We start from the raw sequence: 26018 nt of genomic DNA, 5'->3' as shown, positions 1-26018 counted from the left end.
ATAGACTTGCTGAATAGGGAATTCACTGTGCTATTTTTAAAAGTTTTATTGAGACATAATTCACACACCATAATATTCACTCATTTACAGTGCACTATTCAATGATGTTTTGCGTGTTCAGAGTTGTGTAACCATCCCCACTATCTAAATTTTTAACACCCCCAAAAGAAATCTCAGACCCAATAGCAATTTTTAGTAGAGACGATGTTTCACCATGTTGGCCAGGCTGGTCTTAAACTCCTGACCTCAAGTGATCTGCCCATCTCAGCCTCCCAAAGTGCTGGGATTACAGGCAAGAGCCACTGCACTTGGCCAATACATTTTATATGCTGCTGAAATCAGTCTTTTAGTATTTTGAAGATTTTTGGGTACAATTATACTTTTTTATTTTTTGAGATGAAGTCTCACTCTGTCGCCCAGGTTGGAGTGCAGTGGAGCGATCTCGGCTTACTGCAACCTCCACCTCCCCAGGGGTTCGAGTTATTCTTCTGCCTCAACCTCCCAGGTAGCTGGGATTACAGGAACTCACTACTGTGACTGCCTAAGTTTTGTATTTTTAGCAAAGATGGGGTTTCACCATGTTGGCCAGGCTGGTCTTGAACTTCTGACCTCAAGTGATCTGCCCACCTTGGTCTCCCAAAGTGCTGGGATTACAGGCTCAAGCTACCGTGCCGAGCCCCTACTTGTTTTTTAATCAGTAAAGGTATCTCTAATTTTAAGACTAGGTAAATTCCAAGTTCTGATCAATTACTCATATATCACTTCATCCTTTAATTTTTACACTTCCCTAAAAAAGGTCCCTAGAAATAACCTAGTAACAACCATGAGGACCTTCTCTTTGGACACAGTATGGCTCTAAGTTTTAGGTCTACCTTTGAAAAAAACAAAAACAAGATTTCTTTGTATGACTCTACATAACAGAATTAGCTGAAAGTTCCCTTATTTCCCATTGTTAGCTATATTCTAAAATACAGCCAGTAATGAGTATTTTCTTCTACACCCTACAGAATGGCTGCAGTCAATTTTCCAAGGTAGAGCTTCAAGAGGGCCAAGTTCAGCCCACTAGGTAGTTCCTAGGCCTCAACAGCATCTCAACGAGTAGAGTAGAGCCTAGGCTAGAATCTAGGTCTTAATTATACTAAGACTTTGTTCTCTTCCCTTCATTAAGTACCCTCAACTCTTAAGACCTGCAGTAGAGGGAGAATTTGGCAGTTTGACATGATTAGAAGCCTCATTACTTAACTTTACAAATAAGACCAGGAGGTAAATAAGGGTCTGTGTTCTTACCATGGTGTTGGTGCTTGGCTGTCCTAGGGTGCTGGTATTACCAAAGGAAAAGCCAGTGTTCTGGGTGGTAGTGGCCTGGCCAAATGGTTTGCTGAAGAGACTGGTAGTCTGCTGATTCTGCTGGCCAAAGAGACCACCTGGATTTGTTCCAAATCCAGTTGTACCTTTTAGGAAAAAAATAAGTAATAATTAAAAAAATCTAAACACTCTAAAATACAAAAGCTCACATCATCCAGTTATTGCAATAGTCTTATGTTATCTACTATCTTTCATTCACTTCTCGATAACCTTTTCATTTTCCATCCTTCGTCTAACTAGATTTAAACTTTAGTTTCTGTAATAACCCCAAGAAGCCTAACGAGGCTAAATGATCTTCCCTTATAAGCTCACAGCTTCCTTCTAGTTTACTGGGAATATACTAAAGATTATATAAATACTATATTAAAAGTCAGCATGTGTATTTTAACCTTGCTATTCTAAGTTATTGAGAACAAAAGTTTCTTCTTTATATGAATATATCCAGCCCAGAGTCTGATATGTAATATTCAATAAAGAATATGGACCAGGCACAGTGGCTCACATCTGTAGTAACATTTTGAGAGACCAAGGCAGGAGGATCACTTGAGGCCAGGAATTCCTGACAGCCTGGACAATACAGTGGGACCCTAACTCAACAAAAAAGTTTTAAAAATTAGCCAGGCATAATGGCCTGTGCCTACAGTCTTAGCTACTTGGGAGGCTGAGATGGGAGTATGGCTTGACCGTGGGAGTTTGAGGCTGTGGGGAGCTGTGATCAAGCCACTGCACGAAAGCGTGGGTGACAGAGCTAGACAGTGTCCTCCAACCCCCACCAAACAAACAAAACAAAACTATGAAACATAAGCCAGGCAGAATGGCGGAAATATCACGCGGGCCCAAGCGTTTAAGGCTGCAGTAAGCTGCGATGGCTCCACTGCACTCCAGCCTATTCAAGAGAGTGGGGCGCTGTCTCAAAAATAAATAAATATTAAGGAAAAAAAAAAGAATGCATGCTAAATCAAATCATGGAATACCAAGATTGAAAAGCAATCATTAGGCTGGACATGGTGGTTCAAACCTGCAATCTCAGTACTTTGGGAGGCCGAAGCAGGCAGACTGCTTGAGGCCAGGAGTTCAAGATCAGCCTAGCCAACATGGCAAAACTCTGTCTCTACTAAAAATACAAAACTCAGCCGATGCTGGGTGCAGTGGCTCACACCTATAATCCTAGCACTCTGGGAGGCCAAGGTGGGCGGATCACAAGAGGTCATGAGTTTGAGACCAGCTTGGCCAACATGGTGAAATCCCTACTCTACTAAAAGTACAAAAAATCAGCCAGGGATGGTGGGGGGCACCTGTAATCCCAGCTCCTTGGGAGGCTGGGGCAGGAGAATCGCTTGAACCCAGGAGGTGGAAGTTGAACTGCACTCCAGCCTGGGCAACAGAGCGAGACTCTGTCTAAAAAAAAAAAAAAAAAAAAAAAAAAATTAGCGAGGCATGGTGGCGGGTGCCTGTAGGGTGGTTGCGGTAGAAGAATCACCTGAGCCCAGGAAGTCAGAGATGCAGTGAGCCGTGATCGCACCACTGCATTCCAGTCTTGGGAACAGGAGTAAGACTCTAAGACGCTGCCTCAAAACAAACAAACAAACAAAACAAAGGCCAAACATTACTTAAATATGTATTTTTGTGTGTGTATGTACGTCTCTTTAGAAGGCTATGAAAAGCTGTAATTTTTGCTTTTCTCTACAGAGGCAAACTGGTAGGGTTTAAGGAAAGTATATAACCTCTGGTTAGTTTTTCGTATTTTATGAACTTTGTACCATATATGTGTATTACTTTTGCAAAAGTAGTATTTTTGTAAAGTAAATCAGTCATCATCTTGAATTCCTCTCTCACATCCCACATTAAATCAATCCATCAGCAAATCCCATCACTTATATAATCAAACTGGGTTCAGAAACTCATCTTTTTTCTTTTCTTTTTCTTTTTTTGAAATGGAGTCTCACTCTGTCACCCAGGCTGGAATGCAATGGTGTAATCTTGGACCACTGCAACCTCCACCTCCCAGGTTCAACTGATTCTCCTGCCTTAGCTTCCCAAGTAGCTGGGATTACAGGTGCTTACCATTACACCTGGCTAATTTTTTTATTTTTAGTAGACACTGGGTTTTACCATGTTGGCCAAGCTGGTCTTGAACTCCTGACCTCAAGTGACCCCCCTGCCTCGGCCTCCCAAAGTGCTGGGATTAGAGGCGAGAGCCACCACGCTTGGCCTCTTTTCCATCCTTGTCCAAGCCACTAACACTTCTCATGTTGATGGAGCAATAGCTTTTAAGTAATTTGTTTCTACTCTTACAATCTACTCTTAATATAGACTTCAGAATCATCTTTCACTCACAATCACATGACTTGTCTTTCAAAACAACTCTCAGGACTTCCCAAATCAAATAAAAATTCAATTCTTGATACCAGTCTACAAAGTCATATAAAATATGTCCCTTATATCCCCCAGTACTTTCCCTTGCCCCTTCTTCAAATGGCAAAAACTCAAGAGTTTTTAGACTCAGTTTCCACTAGCTGGAATGTTCTTCCCCAGGAAATCTGTACAACTTGCTCCTTTATCTTCTTCAGATACATCACTGCTCAAACATCACCTTCTCATGTGAAGCACTCCTTAGTCATCTTCATTTTAAACTGTATTTCTCCCTTTCCCCACATACATCCAGGCACTCCTCCCTATTCCTATGGTATCCCTAAATTATTTTTATCCATAGCCCTTATCCCAAAATGGCAATTATGTTTTAGTTTTAGTTATCTGTCTCTCCTCAATATAATCTAATACGATATCAAGTGCTTACTAGTTCCAAAGGCAGTTTTGTTCTGACCATATGCAAAGCCTGAATTAGTGGTGGAGGAGCTGAAGAGTCCTGTTGCACTGGAAGTGGCTGGAGAAGACCCAAACAAGCCAGTTGTGGTACCTGCTCCCACCTGGTTCTGTGGGCCTTTCCTGTTAGCCTGATAATCCTCTAAGCGAAGTTCCTGAAGGGAGGGAAAACATATTTCTAATCTTAATATGCAGCTTAAAATAATTACTTAGGAGACTAAAGACTTGAATTTTGTATGCAAGTTCTATGTTCGCATAGGAATCATGAGTAAAAAAGAGAAAACTAAGGAATGACCTTATATCGTTAAAGAAAAGATTTCCGGCCGGGCGCGGTGGCTCAAGCCTGTAATCCCAGCACTTTGGGAGGCCGAGGCGGGTGGATCACGAGGTCGAGAGATCGAGACCATCCTGGTCAACATTGTGAAACCCCGTCTCTACTAATACAAAAAAATTAGCTGGGCACGGTGGCGCGTGCCTGTAATCCCAGCTACTCAGGAGGCTGAGGCAGGAGAATTGCCTGAACCCAGGAGGTGGAGGTTGCGGTGAGCCGAGATCGCGCCATTGCACTCCAGCCTGGGTAACAAGAGCGAGACTCCGTCTCAAAAAAAAAAAAAAAAAAAAAAAAGAAAAGATTTCCAATAGACACTAAAATCCATACCATAATTATTGTAGAACTACAAGCCAAAGGGTCAACCATAATCTCAATTTTCTTTTACAAACAATACACTCTTCTTTTGGTAAAATGCCATAAAGTAACCCTAAATCTCCCTAGCCCTACAATATAAAAATAAAAATAATAATTAAAAGATGCAGATTCTGTGGGGCAAAAAATTTAGAAAAAGAGTAAAGTTTATCAATTTTGCCTAAAGTCAGGATGTTCCTGGCACAGCCCAATAAAGTAAGCATAGTTTGGTATGTCAAAAGAAGCAATCACTACAATCAGGAATGACTATCAAAATGTACAACCTGCTACATAAGCAGTAAGAATGAACAAACTAACTTCATGTAACAACATGGATGAATACCTCGATGTTGAAAGACAGCCATTAAAAAGTACATAACGTGGCTAGGCGCTGCAGCTCATGCCTGTAATTCCAGAACTTTGGGAGGCCTAAGTGGGTGGATCATGAGGCCAGGTGTTTGAGAACAACCTGGCCAACACAGTGAAATCCCATCTCTACTAAAAATACAAAAATTAGTCAAGCATGTTGGCGTGCGGCTATAATCCCAACTACTCGGGAGGTTAAGGCAGGAGAATTGCTACCCGGGAGGCGGAAGTTGTAGTGAGCTGAGATCGCACCACTGCCCTCCAGCCTAGGCAACAGATCAAGACTCCATCTCAAAAAAAAAAAAATAGCTGGGCATGGTGGCGCACACCTGTAATCCAAGCTACTAGGGAGGCTGATGTGTAAGAATTGCTGGAACCTGGGAGGCAGAGTTTGTAGTGAGCCAAGATGCGCCATTGTACGCCAGCCTAGGTGATGGAGTGAGACACTGTCTTAAAAAAAAACAAAAAACAAAAAAACAAACAAAAAAAAACCTTTTATTAAGCTATACGACTTTGCATAATTTAATTAAGAACATCTTCATATGCACGCACATACATTACCCAGTGTACTAGAACCAACATCTAGATGAGAACAGATGATTAGACTGGGATCAGTGGCTCATGCCTTTTATCCCAGCACACTGGGAGGCCGAGGAAGAGGATCACTTGAGCTCTAAGAGTTTGAGACTGGCCTGGGCAACATAGTGAGACCTCACTTCTACAAAAAAATTTTTAAAGTTAGCTGGGTGTGGTGGCACGTGCTAGTAGACCCAGGTACTTGGGAAGAGGAGGATGTGGAGCCTGGAAAGCGGACACTGCAGTGAGCTGTGATTGTGTCACTGCATTCCAGCTTGGGTAAAAGAGATCATCTCAAAAAAAAAAAAAGACCATTAGGGATGCTAGACCTTAACATACACCCGAATATTATCTCTGGCTAAAAAAGTAGATAGCTACAAATATAATACTTGATTTTTAAAAACAATTTGGTTAATGTTAATTTTTTACATAAACCCAAACTGAACCACTCTACGCTAAAGATAATCAAAACCATTTTTAAAATCTTTTGGATTAAAAGAATCCAAGATTCTATTGGATTCTTTTGATTCCAACAGAATCAAAAGGTTAGACTGACATTCTGTATTGTATTTTACTGACCTCTAGTGACTTGCTTTCATATTCTTTCATAGCAGTAATACACTGGTGCTTGGTACTTATGTTAGTGCTAACTCCAGCTTTGACCATAGTATCTGTACCAGTTGGAGGCTGCAAAGTTAAATAAAGGCAAATATGTAAGTCCAAGTTTTATCACATATACAATTTCTCAACCACTGAACTGTAAAACTAGCCCCCCTAGGTCTTTTATACTGAGATAGTTTCAAGGGTGCTTGATTAAATATACTGCATTTCTGATGTCTCCCTACATCAAGGTTATCTGAAGAAATCAATCTTAGTAACAAAGTAATTGCAAACCCAGGAATTAATCCCATAACTCAAACCATCCAACTATATGCTAAAATACATGTAATATTATGTATACGAAAAGCTTTACTCAATATATACATTTAAACCTCTATACCTAAATTCTCCTTTCTGTTCTGCCCTTTAATGTTGCATTAAAAAAATATGAAAACCAGCTGGGCGCAGTGGCTCATTTTTGTAATCCTAGCACTTTGGGAGGCCAAGGAGGGCAAATCACTTAAGGTCAGGAGTACAAGACCAGCCTAGCCAACATGGTGAAACCCCACCTCTACTAAAAATACAAAAATTAGTTGGGCGTGGTGGCACACGCCTGTAATGCCAGCTACTTGGGAGGCTGAGGCAGAAGAATCGCTTGAACCTGGGAAGCGGAGGTTGCAGTGAGCCAAGATTGCACCGCTGGACTCCAGCCTAGCTGACTCTGTCTCCAAAAAAAAGGGAAACCTGTTTTTTCCCCTATAACCTCATGAGAAAAAAGGCACAATAAGTAAAACCAAAGATTCTTGCTTGTACTGCCAGTTTTCTCAACTACTGTACTTTCCAAGGGACATCACACAGTATTCTTCACCATCATTTATATTTTAACTTTAAATTCAGGGTTACCAATTTACCTGAGAAATTCTTCATTTTCTGGAGTTTATTTATTTATTTATTTTTTTTTTTGAGACAGAGTTTCACTCTTGTTACCCAGGTTGGAGTGCAATGGCGCGATCTCGGCTCACCGCAACCTCCGCCTCCGGGGTTCAGGCAATTCTCCTGCCTCAGCCCCCTGAGTAGCTGGGATTACAGGCACGCGCCACCATGCCCAGCTAATTTTTTGTATTTTTAATAGAGACGAGGTTTCACCATGTTGACCAGGATGGTCTCGATCTCTTGACCTTGTGATCCACCCGCCTTGGCCTCCCAGTGCTGGGATTACAGGCGTGAGCCACCGCGCCCGGCCTCTGGAGTTTATTTTAACAAGAAGTTTTATTTCTGCCAGAGATTTCCACTAGGCTAACTGCACCTCCAGCATATCCTAAGAATCCCCCAATCACTTACATCAAGTGGTATTCCATATGTTTCTGTAAACAAAATCTTCCATTCTAGCCCTCCACCCAACCCCTCTCAAAAAAAGAAAGAACACATACACAAAAAACTTTACGGCCCCATTTAGTCATTTCATCAACAAAACCTGTATTTTTCAACTGGTACAGAATGTTGATGAGTTACTCTTTTCAATTATTTTTCTACAATCTGCCCCCTATTCTTCATTCCTATAAAGAATAGGTGATCAACCAGGTGTGGTGGCTTACACCCGTAATCCCAACACTCTGGGAGGCCGAGGAGGTCACCTGAGGTCAGGAGTTTGAGACCAGCCTGACCAACATGGAGAAACCCCGTCTCTACTAAAAATACAAAATTAGCCGGGCGTGGTGGTGCATGCCTGCAATCCCAACTACTAGAGAGGCTGAGGCAGGAGAATCGCTTGAACCCAGGAGGTGGAGGTTGCAGTAAGCTGAGATCATGCCATTGTACTCCAACCTAGGCAACAAGAGCGAAATTCCATCCCCCTCAAAAAAAAAAAAGAATAGCTGACCATTCAGAAGCACAGTAAATTTAACATAGTAGGCTGGGCACGGTGGCTCAAGCCTGTAATCCCAGCACTTTGGGAGGCCGAGGTGGGTGGATCACGAGGTCAAGAGATCGAGACCATCCTGGTCAACATGGTGAAACCCCGTCTCTACTAATACAAAAAATTAGCTGGGCATGGTGGCACGTACCTGTAATCCCAGCTACTCAGGAGGCTGAGGCAGGAGAATTGCCTGAACCCAGGAGGCAGAGGTTGCGGTGAGCCGAGATTGCACCATTGCACTCCAGCCTGGGTAATGAGCGAAACTCCGTCTCAAAAAAAATTAACATAGTAAATTCAAATTCTACCTTATACCAGCTTATTATAATAAAGCCTTATAAATACAAATTTGATTGGGATGAGCATAATTCAAATATACATCATAGTCTCAAGATTTCCTATCTACTATACAACTATTTATAGATTTGTTTTTAACACACTGTTCAGGAAGTGTCGAACTAAGCTGGAAAGAGAAGCAATTTTACAATTCATCCTGCAAAAAAAATACATGTGCGAAAAACATTTCACAAAGATTGGAAGAAAATACATACGTTAAATTTAATAGTAGTCCCAGTAGGAGCAGCTGTAAAACTACTTGGCCCAAAGAGGGAGCCAGATGTGCTGCCAAAAGGATTAGAGGTGGTATTTGTAGTTCCAAAGAGTCCTCCACTGCTAGTACTGGTTCCAAAATCTATCAATAAGAAAGAAAAATGAGATAACAATAACAAATTTAAGAATCTACAAGATGCCCTGGAACTGAGCTATGGCACTAGCGCCAACAGTACTTTCACATCCTCAACGTTTTGTTTTGTTTTGAGACAGGGTCTTGCTGTCTCCTAGGCTGGAGTGCAGTGGCGCAATCACAACTCACTGCAGTCTTGACCTCATAGGCTCAAGCAATATTCCTGCCTCAGTCTCCTGAGTAGCTAGGACCACAGGCATGTGCCATTACACCAACCTAATTTTTTTTTTTTTTTTTTTTTTTTTCAGTTTTTGTAGAGACTGAGTCTTGCCATGTTGCTCAGGCTGGTCTCAAACTCCTGGGCTCAAGCAATCCTCCCACCTTAGCCTCCTAAAGTGCTATGATTACAAGTATAAGGTACTGCACCCAGTCTCACATCCTCAAATTTTTTACCTTTCAAGTATCCCAAGCAAATATATTCAAATAGAAATTTCATACACAAAAATACGTACTTCTAGGCTTACAACTTTCATGGGAAACAAAGTCTGAATCCTTTAGTCAGCAAAGTGTCCATAAAGCCCTAAGGGCACACTGGGAAGACAACTTAAAAGAAATACTTTGTGCCTGGGCACAGTGGCTCAAGTCTGTAATCCCAAGCACTTTGGGAAGCCAAGGCGGGCGGATCACGAGGTCAGGAGATCAAGACCATTCTGGCCATGGTGAAACCCCATATCTATTAAAATACAAAAAGTTAGCCGAGTATGGTGGTGCACGCCTGTAGTCCCAGCTACTCAGGAGGCTGAGGCAGGAAAATCGCTTGAATCTGGGAGACGGAGGTTGCAGTGAGCCAAGATTGTGCCACTGCACTCCAGCCTGGCCAAAGACTCCATCTCCCCCTCCAAAAAAAAAAAGAAATACTTTGCTTCATCATAAATTTTATCTCATTTCTCCTTTTCTCCTATAACTAGATGCTGAATCAATTTGTCTTTCTGAAAACATCCTGTCACAACAAACTTCAACAGCAGTCACAGTACATTTTATTTACATACATTATGACATGTACCCACAGATAAACAAAAACTTTAGAACATACAAGTGGTCCTCTTAAAAAAATTAAATATAGGTTAATGTAAAGTTTCACTGCCAAAAATTTCAGAAAAATTAGTGGCCACTGTCAAATTACTTTATAGATATCAATAAAGAAATAGCAAATCCTTGGATTACTTTACTTTTTCAAAAAGCTGAGTTTGAAAAAAAATTACATATAAATGAATTTAACTGTTGCTAAGGAATATACTGCTGAAAGTATGAGACACTACTTTTTTTTTTTTTTGAGAAGCAGTCTTGCTCTGTCACCAGTCTGAAGGGCAGTGGCGTGATCTCGGATCACTGAAACCCTCCGCCTCCTGGGTTCAAGCGATTCTCCTGCCTTAGCCTCTCGAGTAGCTGGGACTACAGGCACGCGCCACCACACCAGGCTAATTTTTGTATTTTTAGTAGAGACAGGGGTGAGCCACCGTGCCCAGCCGAGAGACATTACTTCTGAAGAAGTAACACATATGGTGCCAGAAATGTCACTAAGCAATAGAAATTTATCTGCCAATATTTAGAATTAGTAACATCCTAATTACCAGGTTAAGAGTACTGTGATTTCTCACTGGCAAACTATTATTTCTTTCTAAAACATGTCTTAATACGTAGTTTAAAGCAAAGAAGCACATTTCTTTTGAATGAGTACTTTAGACTGCATTATATTTTGTTATAGCCATTCTACATCAGGAAGCTCTTCCTCTTCATATTCCTTAAATAACAGTGCTTCAAATTTCTATCCTTATAGAGATGTACATACTCTCTTCCTTTACAGCCTATTAACCTTGTCAATACAAATTGAAGTTGTCCTCTTCCCATATTTTTGCCATTTGATGGGAAAAGGAGGTAGATTAACATAGAAAAAAGGAGAAAAGAAAACACATTCAATAAACAAACCAAATTGTTAGATGCATAACTCCAGTGATGTCCTACTTACTCCCAAAGCCAGTTGGTTTATTTTGTGCAAAGGCATTGTTTTGGGATGAGAAAAGACTGGTCCCTGTGCTTGCAGTTCCAAACAAGCTATTTGATGTTCCTGTTGATGTACCAAACCCAAAGCCAGTGCTTGTGGAGGTAGCTGGCTGGCTAAATGAATTGGTTCCAAATAATCCTCCTGAGGAGACGGAGAAGGAGGGAAAAAGTTAAGTAGATCAGAGCCACTAAGTCAATTCCAAAATCAGCTACAAACAAACCGGTTATATTACAAATAAAGCACCTACCTGGTTTAGTCTGTGAATTTCCAAACAGGCCTCCAGTATTGTTGCTAGAACCAAATGCAGATGTTCCAAATGCCCCTCCACTAGTAGTACCAAAGCCAGTATCTGAAAAAGCAAGATCCAGAGTAAATTAGAATTTAGAATAAAATCTATATAAGATGACCAAATGAAAAGGCATTTTAATATTTTTCTTTTTTTTTTGAGACAGAGTTTCACTCTTGTTACGCAGGCTGGAGTGCAATGGCGCGATCTCGGCTCACTGCAACCTCCACCTCCTGGGTTCAGGCAATTCTCCTGCCTCAGCCTCCTGAGTAGCTGGGATTACAGGCACGCACCACCATGCCCAGCTAATTTTTTGTATTTTTAATAGAGATGGGGTTTCACCATGTTGACCAGGATGGTCTCGATCTCTTGACCTCGTGATCCACCCACCTTGGCCTCCCAAAGTGCTGGGATTACAGGCGTGAGCCACTGCGCCAGGCCCCAATATTTCTTAAAATTCTGCATTTGAACCACTACTCTAATTGAAAACATTTTTTCAAAATCCCATCAGAGTATTAATTACAGAGTAAAAACAAAGCCACAGACATTTTATTCATTATTCCCAAGGGAAGTATGAAAACTTGAAGTTAAAAAAAGTGACTTTTTGATAAAAGTTACAGATGTTGACAGGTTAAAGAAAGAAAAAAGTGCTGGCCAGGCACGGTAGCTCACACCTGTAACCCCAGCACTTTGGGAGGCCGAGGAGGGCGAATCATTTGAGGTCAGGAGTTCAAGATCAGCCTGACCAACATGGTGAAACCCCATGTCTACTAAAAAAAACAAAAGAATTAGCTGGGCGTGGTGGCACATGCCTGTAGTCCCAGCTACTCAGGAGGCTGAGGCAGGAGAATTGCTTGAACCTGGGAGACAAAGGTTGCAGTGAGCCAAGATCATGACACTGCACTCCAGAGCAGGACTTGGTCCCAAAAAAGGTGCCAAGTTAACTAGTGACTATGAGCTACAGATAAAAATAAAATTAGCCGGGCGCGGTGGCTCGCGCCTATAATCCCAGCACTTTGGGAGGCCGAGATGGGTGGATCACGAGGTCAAGAGATCGAGACCATCCTGGTCAACAAGGTGAAACCCCATCTCTACCAAAAATACAAAAATTAGCTGGGCATGGTGGCGCACGCCTGTAGTTCCAGCTACTCGGGAGGCTGAGGCAGGAGAACTGCTTGAACCCAGGAGGCGGAGGTTGCAGTGAGTCGAGATCGCGCCATTGCACTCCAGCCTGGGTAACAAGAGCGAAACTCCATCTCAAAAAATAAAATAAAATAAAATAAAATTAAATTAAATTAAATTAAATTAAAGTGTTAAGATTATCTCTACTATTGTTGCACTTCATGCTCACTGAGATAAATGGTCTTTCATTAGGGGAACACATCGGAATGATATGGGAAGCTTTTCCAAAATATACATGTTCAGGTTTCAACTCCAGATTCCAAGTCTACAGTTTTTGAAGGAAAATATGTATTTTGAATAAAACTTCCAAATGTGACCGTGATGGGCACTTTTGTTTAAAAACCACAGACATAGATGCAGAATTCTCTAAAAAGGAGGTCAGAAGCCACTTAAGAAAACTTCCTCTAATTTTATTAGGTATGATAGAGGTTTGTTAGTTATGCTTCTTAAAAAATCCTTAGCCCAGTGCAGTGGCTTATGCTTGTAATCCCAGTGCTTTGGGAGGCTTAGGCGGAAGGACTGCTTGAGCTCAGAAGATGGGAGACCAGCCTGAGCAACATGGAGATATCCCACCTCTACAAAAAAAATTTTTTTTTTTTTTTTGAGACGGAGTTTCGCTCTTGATACCCAGGCTGGAGTGCAATGGCGCGATCTCGGCTCACCGCAACCTCCGCCTCCTGGGTTCAGGCAATTCTCCTGCCTCAGCCTCCTGAGTAGCTGGGATTACAGGCACGCGCCACCGTGCCCAGCTAATTTTTTTTTTTTTGTATTAGTAGAGACGGGGTTTCACCATGTTGACCAGGATGGTCTTGATCTCTTGACCTCGTGATCCACCCGCCTCGGCCTCCCGAAGTGCTGGGATTACAGGCTTGAGCCACCGCGCCCGGCCCAAAAAAAATTTTTTAATGAGCCAGGAGGTCAGGAGCAGTGGCTCACCTCTGTAATCCCGGCAATTTGGGAGGCCAGGGCAGGCAGATTGCTTGAGGTCAGGAGTTCAAGACCAGCCTGGCCAACATGGTGAAACCCCATCTCTACCAAAAATATAAAAATCAGCCGGGCATGGTGGCATGTACCTATAATCCCAGCTACTCAGGAGGCTAAGGCAGGATAATTGCTTGAACCCAGGAGGCAGAGGTTACAGTGAGTTGAGAAAAATAAGCCAGGCATGGTGGTGTGCAACTGCGGTCCTAGCTACTGAGGAGGCTGAGCTATGGGAGATGCTTGGGTCTGGGAGGTTCAGACTGTAGTGAACCATGATAGAGCCAATGTACTCCAGCCTGGGCAACAGAGCAAGATCTTATCTCAAAAAAAATTTTTTTCCATCAATTAGAGAAAAGGTTCTGGGATTTACATTAAATTATCTGCTAAGATGCTCTCCTCCCCCAGAAACAAAGAGATAAAAACAAGACTGGGAAAATGCTGGTTGTTAAAGTTGAGACATAAGTACATGAAAGTGCACTATACCATTCTTTCTAGTCTTAGATGAGTATAAAAAGTTTAACAAAGTGTGACAGCTCTTTTAGAATTTGTCTAGCAGGCTTTCTGGTTTTTCCCCAGAAACAAATTTTTTTTTGCCGAAGGCGGGGTGGTTCCGGTAAAAAAAAAACAACCTCAAAAAAAAAATTCTTAGGCCGGCGCAGTGGCTCAAGCCTGTAATCCCAGCACTTTGGGAGGCCGAGGCGGGTGGATCATGAGGTCAAGAGATCGAGACCAACCTGGTCAACATGGTGAAACCTCGTCTCTACTAATACAAAAAAAAATTAGCTGGGCATGGTGGCGCGTGCCTGTAATCCCAGCTACTCAGGAGGCTGAGGCAGGAGAATTGCCTGAACCCGGGAGGCGGAGGTTGCGGTGAGCCGAGATCGCGCCATTGCACTCCAGCCTGGGTAACGAGCGAAACTCCATCTCAAAAAAAAAAAAAAAAAAAAAAAAAATTCTTAACAAGTTTAAATATGAATAAGGATTGCTACAGGCAACTAACGTCATCTACGATACTGGGTAGGAAGGGAGGTAGATCTCAGGAGGGTTGGTGGGGATTAGGGACTTCCATATTTTAACATTTCTGTGACATCTGAATGTCACATCATATTCACAGAGAAAATTTCAGGGCAGTTATTTAAGAACCGCATTTTAGACTTCAACATTAAAATAATTATTTTCTGGTCTGAAAAAACTTTTTTAACCAAAATAATACAAATATTTTAAGTCTCTTCTACTGATGATCAGAGAGTCAGGAAAACTTAGAATTTATTTCTATTTTCTTAAAAACTATTATAGAGATCTTATCCTAGTTATTTTTTCAAGACGACTTTGTTATAAACACGGAAGTACAAATAAAATTCCTACCTAAAGCTCTCAGAGTGGACTTGTTCTTAGAAGAGATTAATTAAGGTTCCCCCTCTTTTGTCATTTTTAAAAACTTACTCTGTCCAAATGTTGAAGTTGTTCCAAAGCCACCTGTTCCACCCCCAAAGGGGGTTCCAAATGATTTATTAAACATCTTCAAAATGAGTCTTTGTTTCAGAAAGCTGGGAAGAAGAAAACATTATCACTCTCTTAATGACCACAAAATGGAAGGTATCGTTTTAGAAAATATATCAATTCCACAAACTTAGGCCTATTCAAACTACAGTATATACTCTCATTCAATATCCTCAAACTCTGTATAAAACTTGTAAAATGATCTTTAATCTACACTGTTCCTGAGTGAACAGTAAGATTAAACTTTGTAATATGAGGTTAAAATTCAGATCCCAACAATAACCATCCCTTTAAAACAATGTTTTCGGCTGGGCGTGGTGACTCACACCTATAGTCCCAGCACTTCGGGAGGCCAAAGCGGGCAGATCACAAGGTCAGGAGTTCAAGACCAGTCTGGCCAAGATGGTGAAACCCCGTCTCTACTAAAAATACAAAAAATTAGCTGGGCGTGGTGGTTCACGCCTGTAATCCCAGCTACTCAGGAGGCTGAGGCAGGAGAATCACTTGAACCCAGGAGGCAGGGGTTGTGGTGAGCAGAGATCGCGCCATTGCTCTCCAGCCTGGGTGACAGAGCAAGACTCCGTCTCAAAATAAATAAATAAATGTTTTCAATCTTTTTTAAAATCTAAGTCTCTTTTTTTTTTTTTTTTTGAGACAGAGTCTTGCTCTGTTACCAGGCTGGAGTGCAGTGGCAACATCCTGGCTCACTGCAACCTCCGCCTCCCTGATTCAAGTAATTTTCCTGCCTCAGCCTCCTGAGTAGCAGGAATTACAGGCGCGCACCACCACACCCAGCTCATTTTTGTATTTTTAGTAGAGACAGGGTCTCACCATGTTGGCCAGGCTGGTCTCGATATCTTGACCTCGTGATATACCTCAGTCTCCCAAAGTGCTGGGATTACAGGCATGAGCCACCTCGCCCATCCTTTCCTTTTTAGTAAATAAATATTTCAAGTCTACAAGGCCAGATGTTTATATGATCCACCTAGGAGCTTATGAATTATATCCATCAAATATTATGACCACAGTCTGCTATCCCAACCACCTAAAAAGCTAAAATTTTTGTCAGGTTTTCTTTTCTTTTTCTTTTGAGACAGTGTCTCACTCTGTTGCCCAGGCTGGAATACAGTAGTGCCATCTTGGCTCACTGCAACCTCTACCTCCCGGGTTCAAGTGATTCTCCTGCCTCAGCCTCCGGAGTTGCTGGGATCACAGGCATGCAAGACCACGCCCAGCTAATTTTTGTATTTTTAGTAGAGACAGGGTTTCATCATGTTGGCCAGGCTGGTCTTAAACTCCTGATCTCAAGTGATCCACCCACCTGGGCCTCCCAAAGTGCTGGGATTACAGGCGTGATCCCACCTGCCACACCCTGCCAAAGCTTTATTTTCCATAGTTTGCATTATAAAGTTTCTTCTTCCTCTAACTTCAAGGGATATAAAACATGGTAAAAGTAAATGTTTTTCAAATTATGCATGTCCCGCCTTCTATTTCTAAATCCCAGAGATTCTGGTGTCCTGACATTCTCTTCAAGATTATGTCCTATGATTACTCTCTATGGTCCCCCATTTACCTATCTTCTAAGATTACAGAAAACCTTTGATGAAAATCCTTCACCTCTGGCCAGGTGCAGTGGCTCACACCTGTATTCCTAGCAGCTTGGGAGGCTGAGGCAGGCGGATTGCTTGAGGCCCAGAAGTTTGACACTAACCTGGGCAACATGGTGAAACCCTGTCTCTACAAAAAAAATTTAAAAAAATTGGCCTGGCATTGTGGTATGCGACTGTAGTCCTAGCTACTTGGTCAGCTGGCATGGGAGGATTACTTGAGCCCAGGAGGTGGAGGTTGCACTGAGCCATGATCATGCCACTTCACTCCAGCCAAGGTGAGTGAGGTCCTGCCTCAAAAACAAAAAAAAAAAACCTCACCTTGGCCAGGCACAGTGGCTCACACCTGTAATCCCAGCAATTTGGGAGGCTGAGGCAGGTGGATCACCTGAGCTCAGGAGTTTGAGACCAGTCTGGCCAACATGGTGAAACCCAGTCTCTATCAAGAATATAAAAACTAGCCGGGCATGGTGGTGCACACCTACAATCCCAGCCACTTAGGAGGCTGAGGCAGAAGAATTGCTTGAACCCAGGAGGCGGAGATCGCGGTGAGCCGAGATCGCGCCACTGCACTCCAGCCTGGGTAACGAGCGAAACTCCATCTCAAAAAAAAAAAAAAAAAAAAAAAAAAAAAAAAAATTTATCTTGCCTCAGCCTCCTGAGTAGCTGGGTTTATGTGTGTGCACTACCACGCCCAGCTAATTTTTTTATATTTTTTAGTAGACAGGGTTTCACCACATTGGCCATGCTGGTCTCAAACTCGTGACCTCAAGTGACCCAGCCACCTCGGCCTCCCAAATTGCTGGGATTCTAGGCATGAGCCACCGTGCACAGCCAAATTTTGATTTTATTTTTTTTGAGATGGGAGACTCGCTCTGTCACCAGGCTGGGGTACAATGGCACAATCTCGGCTCACTGCAACCTTCACCTCCCATGTTCAAGTGATTCTCCTGCCTCAGCCTCCCGAGTAGCTGGGACTACAGGTGAGTGCCACCACGCCCAGCTAATTTTTATATTTTTAGTAGAGACGGGGTTTCACCATATTGGCCAGGAAGGTCTCTCCTGATCTGGTGATCCGCCCATCTTGGCCTCCCAAAGCTCTGAAATTACAAGCATGAGCCACTGCACCCAAATTTTGACTTTTAATAATCTTATCCTAGGCCGGGTGCGGTGGCTCACGCCTATAATCCCAGCACTTTGGGAGGCCGAGACGGGTGGATCACGAGGTCAAGAGATCAAGACCATCCTGGTCAACATGGTGAAACCCCGTCTCTACTAAAAATAGAAAAATTAGCTGGGCATGGTGGCGCACACCTGTAGTCCCAGCTACTTGGGAGGCTGAGGCAGGAGAATTGCTTGAACCCAGGAGGTGGAGGTTGTGGTGAGCCAAGACTGCGCCATTGCACTCCAGCCTGGGTAACAAGAGCGAAACTCCATCTCAAAAAAAAAAAAAAAATCTTATCCTAACACAGTAACCTAGCATCACACACATATTTCACAAACAGATTTTTTAGGTAGTAATCAATATTCTGGAAGACATCTGTATTTAACAGATGAGAAAATGGACCAGATATTTGGCAAGTGTCCCCAAGGTCAAAGAAGTGATACTGGTGGAGTCCTAGTTTAACCTGTCTTGTAACTTCCCAAGGACACCTTCAATCCTAGGACTATAGTAAGCAACAAGCAAGAATGTGTATTTTAAGTATCAAGGAAATTCATCTGTTCCAGGCCTCAGAACAAGGGACAATGCAGGAAGCAAATCCAATTTAGACTTATGGAAGAAAGCTTCTCACTAAAACTCAGCCTGTCTTTTTAGTTTTGGCAAGAAGTGTTCGGCTTAGTCTCTAAGCCATATCACAATGGGATGTTTTCTCAAAAATTATCAACATGAATCAAATCAAGATTATAGAAGCAGCCTCATGATTTTTACCACAGTTGCTAGAAATTAAAATAGCTCACCAGGCACAGAGGCAATCCCAGCATTTTGGGAGGCTGAGATGGGCAGATCACCTGAGGTTGGGAGTTCGAGACCAGCCTGACCAACATGCAGAAACCCCATTGCTACTAAATATACAAAACTAGCTGGGCATGGTAGCACATGCCTGTAATCCCAGCTACTCAGGAGGCTGAGGCAGGAGAACTGCTTGAATCCAGGAGACGGAGGTTGAGGTGAGCTGAGATTGCACCATTGCACTCCTTGTATCAAAAAAAAAAATTAAAATACATTACACATTTAACCCTTTGCTCTTCAAATATTAACCATTCACCTTCCTTACTCTGCTTTGTAACTGTCATTGACTTAATGAAAAATGACCCCCTCTCTACTCTTGCTCTAGTCAAACAACCTCCTAATTCATTCTTCACAACCCAGTTCAAATGCCATCTTTTCTACTTCTCTAATTCTCTCTAGCAATTAGTTATTCCTCTGGGCTTGTACTGCACATTATGCTCTCTTTGTACGTATCTATGTTGACCCTGAGTCCCAATACTGAACACTGTGAAACACCTACGAATAGTACACAGACCTTCCTTTAAGACTGAAGGATTTGTTGTACCAGCTGCTGAAAAGTGTTTGCAAAAGACAGCCATCAGCTGTCAGTTCTCTTCAAAACTCCATTTAAGAGGGTAACCTCACCCAAGGTCACACTCCCTTCCTAGGACAGCCCATATCCATGGCCAAAGGCCAGGTCCCTTTGCTCCAATACAGGGTAAGTCTAAAAGATGACCCTAGCTTCATACTCTCCACAGGATTGGCCTACACCTTCAAGGCAACATTACAACTCAGCCCTGTTCTCCTCCTTTCCTTCTCTCCTACAAGTGGTGAACCCAAGAACATTTCCTAATAAAACTTACACAGGGCCAGGCACAGTGGCTCAAGCACACGTGTACTTCCAGCACTTTAGGAGGCCAAGGCGGGAGGATCATTTGAGCCCAGGAATTTGAGACTGGCCTGGGCAACATAGCAAGACCCTATCTCTACAAAAAGATAAAAATAAAAAGTTGTGCAAGATCATCTCCAATTCAGACTCAGTCCCAAGGAACTCAATCTCTGAACTCCAACACTCTCCCTCACTCAATTCACAATGAACTTCACCATGATAGGGGCAATATTATTTGTTTACTATCCCAGGACCTATCACAGGGTCTGAAACATGGATGTATTCATTTTCTAAATTAATGACAATCACCACGAATGTGTTTTTAAAACAGAATTGTTGGGGAAAACAGCAAAGGAGAAAGGACTTACAGAGTGCCTAAATTGGTTATAAGTAACATACAAACAAGGAACAACAAACTGCGGAAGGCCGCAGGAAGCCTCTGAAGAGGAAGGCCTCTTCATGCCTCATGTTCTGGTGCAGGGTGACTTTGGCTCTGTTACCATAAACATTGTGCTCAAGTACGTAAAACCCCTTCATAGCACTATGTAGCCAGACTTGTAGGCTCCTTGTAAGGCCCTCGGTCCATCAGCTATACATAGATAATAAGCTAAACATGTTCTTGTTTTGTGAAATTCCCAAACCACCACGGTTATCAATCCTTAGGATGACACACCAGTTCCGGTTCACTGATTCACTTCCAGCTCACTGATTCACTCCACCATCACCCTCTCCCCACCATTACTCCACCCCTATCCTGCAGATCAAAGTAATTGTAATCAATAAACAGTGTGGATGAGCTTGGGGCCTTCACTGTCGCCTCCAGAGTAATCAAGTGATAGCCCCCTAGTTCCTCTTTTTCTCTTAATCTGTCTTTTCCTCATTCCTTTGTCACCACCAAACTCGGGGTACCTACGGCTGATACAGGGCTGGCTCCCTACATTCTGGTGCCTAATGTAGGGCTCATGGATTCCTACATCCTTGCTCACCAATGTGTGGAGCTCATGGATTTCCTATACAGAGTAATCAAATTGCTTTACAAGTTAAATTCTAAATTATGCTAGATTAATTTTCACAACAAAAGGAAGCCATGAAAAAGAAGATTCCTGATGGAATTTATCATCTAATTCAGAGATTGCAAAAAGGAAGAGATCACAGAATGGCTGGATGCAACAAGCAGGCACTTTCTTGTTTGGTCCACTAAATGGTATATTGTACACAGACACACATATGCATTTAAACTACTTGGCAACATTTATTTTCTCTTATTTTATTTTTTTAGATGGTCTCGTTCTGTCTCCCAGGCTGGAGTGCAGTAATGCAATCTTGGCTCACTGCAACCTCTACCCGCCGAGTTCAAGTGATTCTCCTGCCTGGGCCTCCTCAGTAGCTGGGATTACGGGCATGCACCACCACGCCTGGCTAATTTTTGTATTTTCAGTAGAGATACGGTTTCACCATGAGGCCAGATCTCAAACTCCTGACCTCAAGCGATCTACCCGCCTTGGCCTCCCAAAGTGCTGGGATTACAGGTTACGCCTGGCCTAGTAGGTAACATTTAAAACAGGGTTATGGGGGCGGGGGGGAAGATTTTTGGCTTCTCATGAAAAACCTGATAATTAAGCAAACTATGACTGTAATTACTTCATGGCAGTAACAGGCTGCAGTTTAGTAGCAATGCCCTCTCTCGACCTCTCTTCTGTGAGAACATGCCCTCTCCAAAGTGCCAGAATACCCACCCAATATTATTCATTTATATCAACTGCCTGGTCCCTGTAGGTTTTCAATTTGTGACTACTGACATAATCAGAGAAAGAACATGTAACATTTTACTTCCTCTATTAACAATAACAACAAGGCTGGACTTGGGGGCTCATGCCTGTAATCCCAGCACTTTGGGAGGCCAGGAGTTTGAGCCCAGCCTGGCCAACATGGCAAAACCCCATCTCTACCAAAAATACAAAAATCAGCTGATAGTGGTGGTGCACATCTGTGATCCCAGCTACTCAGTGTCTGAGGCATGAGAATCGCTAAAACTCAGGAGGTGGAGGTTTCAGTTAGCCGAGATCATGCAATTGCACTCCAGTCTGGGCAGCAGAGTGAGACTCTGCCTCAACAAACAATAACAAAAGATCTAGATAATACAGATTATTTGCATTAACTGTATTTTCCAATCCATTTGGATTTTACTCCAAAAATGTAGTAAAATCCATTAAAAAAAAAAAGGATTCCAAGAGACAGAAATAAACCCGTTCAAGTTTAAAGGCATATCAAACATTTAAGCCTTTATCCTTTCAAATATGTTAAACTGGTCCAAGCTGCAACCAACCCTCCCACAGCCCCACTCCAAAAAATACAAGATAATATTTGAGTTCTTACTATGTCCCACACACTGTTCTAAATGCTGTTTATGACTTATCGCATGAAAACCTCCCAAGAATCCAATGAGGTAGGAATTTTTCTCTCTATTTTACAAGGGGTGAAATTGAGGCACAAGAATCAATTTGTCCAAGACAAAGCTGTTGTTGACTCCAGCAGCCAATGCTTCTGGAGTCTAGAGCCTAGAGCTCCTAGAGAAAGAACACCGCCAATAAAGGGAAATGGCCTTGCATTCACTATACATGGGGAACCTACAAAACCAATATTTGGCACTAGTGATCCAGCACTATCAGGGAAAGACACTTCTCTGGCAAATATGGGAGTTCTAGTCACCAGAAATAATCTCTTTTATGAAGTAAGGATAATTTATAACGCATACCCATGGCAAAGATGACATTTACAACAAAGATTAACCTTTCTCCTCTTTTTGTGAATGGACTTACTTATACCCATTGCTGGGTTTTTTTAGTATATTTAAAAAGCAAAAACAAAAATGAAATAATGTTCTATAAAAACAGACCTTTAATTTTACCCTTAATTTTACTCTGTACTCTATGCTCAAAAATCTCCTAATAATTCAGTATCTCAGATACAAGAAGTAGCCTATAATATACACCATAGTCCAATCAATGGACAGACATATATTTCCACACTGTCCAAACTGAAGCTCTATAAACTGATGTCCTGTTTTAGATATCTAACTTTTTGTGATCTTTGTGAACTCTAGGTATAATGAAAAAATTTAGTCTTCTACTCAGAAAAGTGGTGGACATCCTGAAACGTGGTCAAAAGAAAACAAACAACCCCAAGCAAATGTCAACTTTAAGACTATCTGAAAGACTATGCAAGCTTCTGAAGACATTTCCAATTTTCTGCTAACTCCAGAAAGTTACACAAATGGTAGTTTTTCCTTTCCACTTCATTAAGCTCCTTTGTATCAAAGTCAACAAAGAGCAAAAACAATAAATATTTGTTAGATGAATGGACTAGTATAGTACTTCCCACTTTACAAGGCATTTTTTCATACATTCTCTCATCTAATCTTCACGAAAATACTAGGAAAGGCAGGGATTATCACCCACAGTTAAAACTGAACGAAAACTGTTGCCCTAAATGAGAAAAGAGAGCTGGGAAAGGAGGCTGGGTGGAATTCCAGGAAGAAAAGATTAATCAGCCCAGTGTTCCCTAATAACACATCCCAACAAAACTATCTGCAACCTTCTGTTTTACAGTATCCTCCCTAGGAAAGATCTTTGATCAAGCCACTCCCTTGGTTAGAGCATCATATCCTCCCTAAAAATTGTATCTCCTTTTCTTTCTAAAAACTGCTGCTCAAGCCTAATCTGCTTCACAAGACTGCCGCAGACCCTTAGAGTCTTATCAATATAAAAACACTTTACTGGCAGGGCGCGGTGGCTCATCGCCTTAACATAACCCCAATCGCCTTAACATAACCCCAATCATTTTATTAATTTTTTTGTTTTTTTGAGATGGAGTTTCGCGCCTGTTGCCCAAGCTGGAGTGCGGTGGTGCAATCTGGGATCACTGCAACCTCTGCCTCCGGGGTTCAAGCAATTCTCCTGCCTCAGCTTCCTGAGTAGCTGGGATTACAGGTGCCTGCCAGCACACCCGGCTAATTTTTGTATTTTTAGTAGAGACAGGGTTTCACCATGTTGGTCAGACTAGTCTCAAACTCCTGACCTCGTGATCTGTCCACCTTGGCCTCCCAAAGTGCTGGAATTACAGACATGAGCCACCGTGTCCAGCCACCCTAATCATTTTAGAGTGAAAAGAATATATTAGCTTTGGTGTGAGACATCTGTGTTTAAAACTCTGTCACTCAGCCGGGCGTGAGCTACCTCTATATTAATAATTTTTTGTAGTCCCAGCTACTCAGGAGGCTGAGGCAGGGGAATCACTTAAAGCTGGGAGGCAGAGGTTGCAGTGAGACCGTGCCACTGCACTCCAGCGTGGCAACAGAGTGACACTCCATCTCAAAAAAAAATTTTTTTTTCTTTCCTTACTAAATAAAAAACTGCAAGCGTTTCCTGTTACACTGAATTAAATACAAACTCTTCAATACGGCAATTACGGCTGGACATGGTGGCTCACGCCTGTAATATTCCCAGCACTTTTGAGAGGCCAAAGCAGGTGGATTGTTTGAGGTTAGGAGTTCGAGAACAGCCTGGCCAACATGGTGAAACCCTGTCTGTACTAAAAATACAAAATTAAGGCTGGGCACGGTGGCTCACGCCTATAATCCCAGCACTTTGGAAGGCCGAGATGGGTGGATCACGAGGTCAAGAGATCGAGACCATCCTGGTCAACAAGGTGAAACCCCGTCTCTACTAAAAATACAAAAATTAGCTGGGCATGGTGGCGTGCGCCTGTAGTCCCAGCTACTCGGGAGGCTGAGGCAGGAGAACTGCTTGAACCCAGGAGGCAGAGGTTGCAGTGAGCCAAGACTGCGCCATTGGCCTGGGTAACAAGAGCGAAACTCCGTCTCAAAAAGAAAAAATACGAAATTAGTTGGGTGTGGTGGCATGCGCCTGTAATCCCATCAACTTGGGAGGCTGAGGCAGGAGAATTGCTTGAACCCAGGAGGCAGAGGTTGCAGTGAGCTGAGATCACATCACTGCATTCCAGCATGGGCAACAAGAGTGAAACTCCAGGCTGGGCATGGTGGCTCACGCCTGTAATCCAAGCACTTTGGAGGCCAAGGCAGGCGGATCACCTGAGGTTGGGAGTTCAAGACCAGCCTGACCAACATGGTGAACTCCCCTCGCAAAAAAAATTTAAAAGTTTTTCACCAATTATTTATTTTAACAAAATGCAGGCCAGGGACAGTGGCTCACAAGGTAAGGAGTTCAAGACCAGCCTGACCAATATGGTGAAACCCCATCTCTACTAAAAACACACACAAAAAATTAGCCAGGTATAGTGGCGTGAGCCTGTAGTTTTAGCTACTTGGGAGGCTGAGGCAGGAGATTGCTTGAGCCCAGGACACAGAGGTTGCAATAAGCCAAGATCAAGAAACTGCACTCCATCCTGGGTAACAGAGCAAGATTCTGTCTCAATTAAATAAAAAAAATGCAGTCGGGCGCAGTGACTCATACCTGTAATCCCAGCACTTTGGGAGGCTGCGGCGGGTAGATCACAAGGTCATGAGTTTGAGAACAGCCTGGCCAACACAGTGAAACTCTGTCTCTACTAAAAAATACAAAAATTAGCTGGGCATGGTGGTACGCGCCTGTAGTCCCAGCTACTCAGGAAGCTGAGGCAGAAGAACTGCTTGAACCCAGGAGGTGGAGATTGCAGTGAGCCAAGATTGCACCACTGCACTCCAGCCTGGTGCCTGGTGACAGAGCGAGACTCTGTCTCAAAAAAAATAAAATAAAATAAAATAAAATGCAATGCAAACAAACATGAAGCCAAAGTATGACTTTAATAATATATTTTATATGTTTTCACTAGAGTAGTAGTCTAAATCAAGGGCAGTAATGACAATTTCTTGAGACATTCCTGACTGTTACAACCTGCAAAGGAAGTGTTATGGGTATCTAATGGACAGAGACTGGGGATGTTGCTAAACATCCTACAATATACAACAGAGCCCCCACAATAATTATCTGGCCCAAAGTGTCAAAAGTACCAAAGCTGAGAAACCTTTCTCTAGAGCCATACCATGCCAAATACTTAGGGTCAATTTCAAACACAAAGAATACACCAAGTTCTCAGGAAATGTTTCACCTACCTTGCCTCTAAAACTTACTGTTTCATTTTTTCTTTGAGACAGGGTCTTACTCAGTTGCCCAGGCTGGAATGCAGTGGTGCAATCATGGCACTGTAGCCTCAATTTCCCAGGCTCTGGTGATTTTCTGATCTCATCCTCCCGAGTAGCTGGGAGTACACGTGCACACCACCGTGCCTGGCTAATGTTTGTATTTTTTGTAGAGACGGGGTTTCCCTTTGTTGCCCAGGCTAGTCTTGAATTTCTGGGCTCAAGCAATCCACCTGCCTCAACCTTCCGAAGTGCTGGGATTACAGGAGTGAGTCATCACACTCGGCCAATACTTATCATTAAATCTCTGAATTTCTCAGTCCCCTAACTGTTCAACAAATCGCACAACTACATATAA

The 26018-nt window shown here is 42.6% G+C and overlaps 1 protein-coding gene and 1 non-coding gene across 4 annotated transcripts in view; one reads left to right on the top strand and one right to left on the bottom strand.

The window, feature by feature from the left end:
• The window catches only part of NUP98 (nucleoporin 98 and 96 precursor), a 114711-nt gene that overhangs the window by 85800 nt on the left and 2893 nt on the right, over positions 1-26018 (bottom strand). For all 3 annotated transcript variants that reach the window (XM_064365245.1, XM_064365246.1, XM_012456849.3), the window contains exons 2-8: positions 14961-15064; positions 11316-11417; positions 11033-11209; positions 8876-9015; positions 6392-6499; positions 4163-4343; positions 1288-1451 (exon numbers count right to left, since the gene is read on the bottom strand). In XM_064365245.1, the coding sequence (XP_064221315.1) occupies positions 1288-1451; positions 4163-4343; positions 6392-6499; positions 8876-9015; positions 11033-11209; positions 11316-11417; positions 14961-15036 (948 nt within the window). In that variant the 5' untranslated portion in view covers positions 15037-15064. The remainder of the gene's footprint in view (positions 1-1287; positions 1452-4162; positions 4344-6391; positions 6500-8875; positions 9016-11032; positions 11210-11315; positions 11418-14960; positions 15065-26018) is intronic.
• On the top strand, positions 14040-14100 carry LOC135270293 (U7 small nuclear RNA). Its single transcript, XR_010338454.1, has one exon. It is a non-coding gene; the product is annotated as a U7 small nuclear RNA (small nuclear RNA).

Source organism: Aotus nancymaae, unplaced genomic scaffold (assembly GCF_030222135.1).
Source record: "Aotus nancymaae isolate 86718 unplaced genomic scaffold, 86718_ANA_hifiasm-v0.15.2.pri h1tg000059l, whole genome shotgun sequence".
Taxonomy (NCBI): Eukaryota; Metazoa; Chordata; class Mammalia; order Primates; family Aotidae; genus Aotus; species Aotus nancymaae.
This window is presented reverse-complemented; position numbering and strand designations above follow the sequence as displayed.